Raw genomic sequence first — 6,321 nt, 5'->3', positions numbered from 1 at the left:
AGGCCAGATTTGAACCTAGGACCTCCTGTCTCTAGGCCTGGCTCTCAATCCACTGAGCTACCCAGCTGCCCCTTCAGTAATGTTTTATACCTCTTTTTAAGCTATTGATTTTCTTTTCATAAATTTTTTTGGTTATCTCATTCTTTTCCAATTTTTCCCCCTACCACCAATACTTGTGGGTTTTTTTTTAGTTGAGGAGGGAAGTGGGGGGCTCTTCTTTTAGTTCTTGCTTTAACTCTTCTAGGAATTCTTGTTGGGTTTGTGCCCTCATCCTGACTTCCAGTCCCTCCACCTGATTTCATTGTCCTCCCTTTCCAGTAACAACTTCATAGTTGACTAGTTGTGCTTCACAGTTCCCTCTCCTCTCAAATCCCTTTTCTCCTTTTATTGAGGTAACCTAGAAAATCATGTTATACTTTTATATTCAATTTTGATAGTAAAATAAGTAATCTTTCAAAGTTTGCAGATGAGATGTATAACCTTTATGGTGGGAATGCAGTAGTGGAAGTAGTAACAGTAAAGGCTTTTGACACTCCCCTTGTGAGAAAGACACGAACTGTTCTTCAGACAAAACCAAAGGTAAGCTTATATAAGTAAATATACTGCTTTCTAATTAAGAGAGAAACATTTTTAAAAACCAAATCATAATTCACTTAGAAGCCACTCCATTAAATGCATTAAATCTAATAACTTTGAAAAATGAGTTTCTTAATTTTATTTTTAATCTCTCATCTAGAGAATTTGAAACTATATTTAACTGTAGCTGTTGAATTACAAGATACCAGTGATTTCGTGCCATGATTTGATTGGAACCAGATTTTGGTTTGATAAACACTTGATTTTCCTTTTATTTTAGGGTCAAGAATGAAAGGGAGATGGTTCAGAAACAATAAGTTAATGTTCATACTTAATTACTAGAGTAATTATAATATTAGAAATTAAGCGTGAGCGTACATATTTTTTCTTGGAGACTTCCTATCTTTAGATAGAATACCTTTATTTTTAAGACTTAGGTATGGAAACAGTTTGCTCTCATCTGCTACATTAATTTCTGGCATTATGAATCTTATTGAATATTGAGCATTCACAGTTAAATAGTTACTATGTAGAGTCAAATTATAATAGTTTGCATCCAAAAGGCACTGAAAACACACATAACGATGATATATGCAATTAATTTTTAAATACTCATTTCTTTTATGTATTTCTTTAGTATTCTTTAAATACTCATTTAGAAAAGTAATACTGTAAGCCATTCAGAACAATGAGTTGTTGATATGTATGTGATTTTTGGATGAAGTCAGATATATACTCATCCATATACACAATCTTCTCCATGGCCAACCACAATCTCCTCTCTGGCCAGTTCTATTAGGAAGTAGAATTAAGGAAATTAAAATAACAAATCCCTCATAGCCCAGAGTTGACTGATAAATGTACTTTAGTTCTGAAGAGAATTTTAAGGTTGAGCACGTCTATTAATTTAAATTTCTATATTTAAATATCTATAAGTCAAGTCTTCTGCCAGTGGCTTAGAAGAGTCTTTCAATTCAGGGAACCAAACAAAAGCAGCCACCCAGTTGATGCCTTTTAGCTGAGATTCCCTTTCCAAACCACATCTCCTGAGCACTAGCTCAGGTTTTTAAGGTGAGCTATGAGTTCATCTGCAGGCATTTAGCTGAATTCTGATAAGAATTTTTTACCAGTTATACTTGGTTATTATTATGTGGAAGCTTTCTTCTCTGATATTTTAAAAGTAAAATTAAATATATTTGGTGAATGGAGAATTAAGATATATTGTTGATTATAACCTACTTCAAATTATGTTAACATTACCTCCTAATGAATACAAATATTAAATTTGATTTATGCAAAATATGTCAGTTGATGAAAATGGAAATTTCTTTGGGAGTTAAAAACTAACATTCCCAGCAGCCCCAGTTTTGGTTAATAGTAAAACTGCCCTGATATGTTGTTATAATTTTTCTGAATACAATTGTTAACTTTATATTCAAATCTTTTTTCTCTTTTTTTTCCTATTTACATTTAGAAAGTTAAAGGAAACCTATACAACCTTGCACACAGGTACAGTGCAAATTATGCAGTAGTCTTCAACATAGTTCTTTGGTTAATGCTGGGCATAGCCTTAGCTGTGATCATCATCTCCTACGGGCTATGGAACATTGATCCTGGATACGATGGCATTGTTTATAGGATGACAAATCAGAAGATCCGAATGGATTAACCTTTTTTTTTTGTGCCATCCTACTAAAAGAATATGGGAACTACCCATATTATATTAAGATAAATGTTTGGGTATGGCTTAAAGTGGATGTTGTATTTAAAATGTATTAAAAGTTGATTTGTTTTCTATTTTGTGTGTACTTGTAACCATTTTTCAAAGTGGGTAGTATTTAAGTGAAATTGTGACACAAATCTTTCACTCTGCTATGTTACTACAGTGGTGTTAAAATATTTCATTCCATTTTAAATTTGAAAATATGCACTGAAAATTCTTTAAGTATTTATGCTTAATATATAAATGTTAGCCTTTTTGACTCATTTCTGTGGAACAAATGCACTGAAAGTATAATAGAATTTTTTCTGAGTTCTTTATCTCTACAATGGTACGGGTAGAAATCATCTCTAGATTGTTATGTATTATTATGCACTACTTGTAAATGTCTTAAGGTGATATAAATATCTTGAATAGTTGCTAGTTGAAAGTTTTTATGATCTTCAAAAGCCCTAAAATGGGGGAAATGCTTATACACATAGTTTTAGAAAAATATTCCCATAGACAGAGGATAACTTTTTTTTTTTACCTCTTCTGAAAGTTTGATGATTTATTAAGAAGTGGTTAAAACCTAGAAAGGGAATCATGTAGAGTATTTGACTGGACTGGACCCAGGAGACCAGGGTTCTTCTAATTCCACTTCATGCCATGTCTAGCTATGTGACAATGGAGGAGTCACTAACCTCTTTGGGCCTCAGTTTCCCCTTCTTTAAAATGAGGGGCTTGGACTTAAATGCCATTTCAGTTCCTGCCAACTCTGAAATACTCTCATTTGTCGGCATATGGTATTGTGAATTCTTACAGTTATGTACACAGACACACATTTCTGTATGGTGGTACTTTTGGGAATGGCTTGAGTTGAAAATCCATTTTTTATTTTAATGTCTGTTTTTCAACTCCTATATTAGTTTGTGAGGTTGATGTTACAATTTCATTCTACAGAATGCTAAACAGATGATTCCTACTTTTTGATGTGGACCAATGTATCAAGCTTATAAGTGACTGAAATAAATAAAAATTGATAAGGATTGCAAATATGTGTTAAGTCATTCACTAAATATGGCTGATTTATATTTTGTAAATGAATAAGATAGTTTTATAGAAAATTCTTTTGCAGTACATTTCAGAAAACACACATGCCCTTTTAAAATTTACCTTTTTGAAAATATTTCAAACATGAAAGACATGATAAAAAAGATGAATAGATTTTATGTAGTGAGAGTGAAGAATAAATGATAGCCCACAGGCTCCGTGTAGCCTTGCAATATCAGGGGAAAAAGTGTGGAAGACCCTTAATACGTTCATTTCATTGGTGTCAAATGTTATGTAAGAGAACTTTTGTGAAGATGGGCAAGCATGACAGATTTTGGATTGCCCCGCCAGAGAGAACACTCAAAATAATGAAATTACAGTCTCAGAGTATTGATATTACTTAAAGAAACACATTTAAGTTCTCTTTATAAAATGTGTGTGTTGCTGAACACTGATAAAATATGCAGTGGAATTTTTTTAATGTAATGTAGCAGAGATTTATAGAAAGATGGCAGAGTAGAACATGAGACTGCTTTGCAGTCCAGACTCCCCCACAAATAATCAGAAATGTCCCCACAGAATCAATGCTAAAAGCAGCAACAACAACAACAAAAAAGAACAAGAAGAGTTGGGAGTGAAGCAGAGCAGTCAGGAACAATCTAGGAGAGCAGTTTGATCTCCTTGGTGTATCCCAGTGGCAGATACCAGTGGAGTCAATAGGCAGTGAAGCCTGAGAGTTCTGCATGAGATACAACATTGGCTCCAAAGATCCCCACTCCCTCACACCTGGGTTGCCTGCTGAACCGAGGACTTCAAGTGTTCAGGCATACTGACTAGATGCTAACCTTGTCCCAGGCTTTGGCTGCAGGTGAGGAGGAGTAGAAGAGGGAGCATATGACAGTCAGTGCATTTGCTGAAGTGCTGGGACCCTGTGGGCTGTGGTCACCACAGGAGGGTCAAGTCCCTGGCTGATATCTAGGAGGGAGATGAGCTGTCTGCCTGTGGTGGCAGAACTACTGGGGGGAAGGTGGAGGTGGCTCTAGTTGGAGCACTTGAGGTCAATCACAGACTGGGATGGGAGCAGGGACCGTACCTGGTACTAATAGAAATTAGAAGAATTAAGTAGGGTCTAGGAAATAACCCCCCCAAATCCTGAAACCTGAGGCATCACCCCACACACACATCCTGGGAACAGAGCCTGACTAAAGCATAAAGCTAACAAGTCTATTGCTTTGACTACTAACATTTGGAGGGAAAAAAGTGAGTAAGCCAAAGATTAAAGAATCCAACTATAGGTGGCTACTGTGGGGAGATTAGCAAAGTTAAAACAACTACTTTTAAAACAGAAAAAAAAAGAAACCCAAGTAGCCACAAGCCCAAAGAGTGGGATTGGGAGGGGGATGCTAGGGAACTAAGAAAACAATACAAGAAAATCACCCCACTGATGAGTAAAATGTAGAGACACAGACTTTATGTATTGTGTTATCATATGAAGTAAAATAAGTGATTGAGATTGCTCACCCACAATACACACACACAACCATACAGGCATGGCTAAACTAAATTTTGTGGAGGATATTGTAGTCCTTCTAATGGAATTCATATAATGGTAAACAAATAATCCATATGAAATTTAGTTTACTACACTACCTAACTCAATCTCTGATTTCCTTTATATAGCTCCTCTTTGCACAGTCCATTCACACTTTTCCATCTCATTTCATTCTTGTTCATGTCCTCCCAAAAACACTTGATCTAGGTTTCTACTCAATGTACAGCTAGAGGGCATCTTTTTGTTCAGTCAAAGATGCCAACTAAAATTCACACCTACCTTTTTCTCGCTTGCTCCTACCATAACTAGCACCTCTACCACCTCTACTTTTTCATATCAGAGTTGTCCTCTTTATCTTTTATGCTTCATCATCCATTATAATACATGAAAAAAAAAATTCACCATCTTCAGGAAGGTGGAGCAAAGGGAGGAAGGAAGAAAACTTGGATTGTATAACTTCAGAAAACATGTGGGAACTTCTTATTACATGTAATTGGTAAGATAAAGTGTCTTAAAATATGAAGAAAAAAATCACCCCAAAAAGATCACCCAATTGGAAAAAGAGATGCAAAAAATCACAGTAGAAAATTCATTAAAAATTAGAAGTCAGTGAGAGGAAACTCATGACTTAAGGCAACAAGGAAAATAAAAAGAATGAAATAATAGAAGAGATTAATATAAAACATTACAAAAACAACTGACATGGAAAATATATTGAGAAGAGACCTCCAGAAAGTTATGAAGAAAAGAGTTTAGACACCATACTCTTAAGAAATCATTAACGAAAGTTGCCTGGAAGTTCTAGAATGAGAGAGTAAAATAAAAATTGAAAGAATCCACCCAATCACCACCTCAAAGAGACTCATGTGAAAATGCACAAGAATATAACTGCTAAGTTGTCTTAACTCCCAAGTTATGGAGAAAATACTACAAACAACAAGGGGGGGGGGAGCAATTTAAGTACTATGAAGCTACAGTCAGAATAACAAAACTTAGCAGCTTCAACATTAAAAGAACCATGGGCATGGAATACAATATTTCAAAGAGGAAAAAGGAACTGGGTTACAAACAAAGATAATATACCTAGCAAAGCTGAGCATTATTAGACAAGGGGAAAATGGATATTTAAAACTAAAGGTAGGGGGGACAGCTAGGTAGCTCAGTGGAGTGAGGGTCAGGCCTAGAGACAGGAGGTCCTAGGTTCAAATCCGGCCTCAGACACTTCCCAGCTGTGTGACCCTGGGCAAGTCACTTGACCCCCATTGCCCACCCATACCACTCTTCCACCTATGAGCCAATACACAGAAGTTAAGGGTTAAAAAAAAAAAAACTAAAGGTACTTCAACTATTCTTGGGGGCTGGGGGGAATAACTCAGTAGAAAACTTGATCTACAAGAATTATAAGAAGGTAAACATGAAAGACCAATTATTAGAGATCTGA

The 6,321-nt window shown here is 35.6% G+C and overlaps 1 protein-coding gene across 1 annotated transcript; it reads left to right on the top strand.

The window, feature by feature from the left end:
• Positions 1 to 456: 456 nt before the first annotated feature.
• On the top strand, positions 457 to 3,331 carry LOC123256704 (renin receptor-like). The gene is made up of 2 exons (XM_044685275.1): positions 457 to 579; positions 2,051 to 3,331. Exons 1-2 carry the CDS (start codon positions 472 to 474, stop codon positions 2,243 to 2,245), a joined length of 303 nt encoding a protein of 100 aa, XP_044541210.1. The 5' UTR covers positions 457 to 471; the 3' UTR covers positions 2,246 to 3,331.
• The last annotated feature ends 2,990 nt before the right edge of the window (positions 3,332 to 6,321 follow it).

Source organism: Gracilinanus agilis, unplaced genomic scaffold, assembly GCF_016433145.1.
Source record: "Gracilinanus agilis isolate LMUSP501 unplaced genomic scaffold, AgileGrace unplaced_scaffold9127, whole genome shotgun sequence".
NCBI classification, from domain to species: domain Eukaryota; kingdom Metazoa; phylum Chordata; class Mammalia; order Didelphimorphia; family Didelphidae; genus Gracilinanus; species Gracilinanus agilis.
The sequence above is the reverse complement of the archived record's forward strand: the minus strand, read 5'-3'. Positions and strand labels throughout refer to the sequence as shown.

Coding starts and splice junctions, on each gene's coding strand:
- LOC123256704 (XM_044685275.1), top strand. CDS start 472: ATGTATAACCTTTATGGTGGGAATGCAGTAGTGGAAGTAGTAACAGTA. Junction 580..2,050: donor TTCTTCAGACAAAACCAAAG/GTAAGCTTATAT, acceptor ATTTACATTTAG/AAAGTTAAAGGAAACCTATA.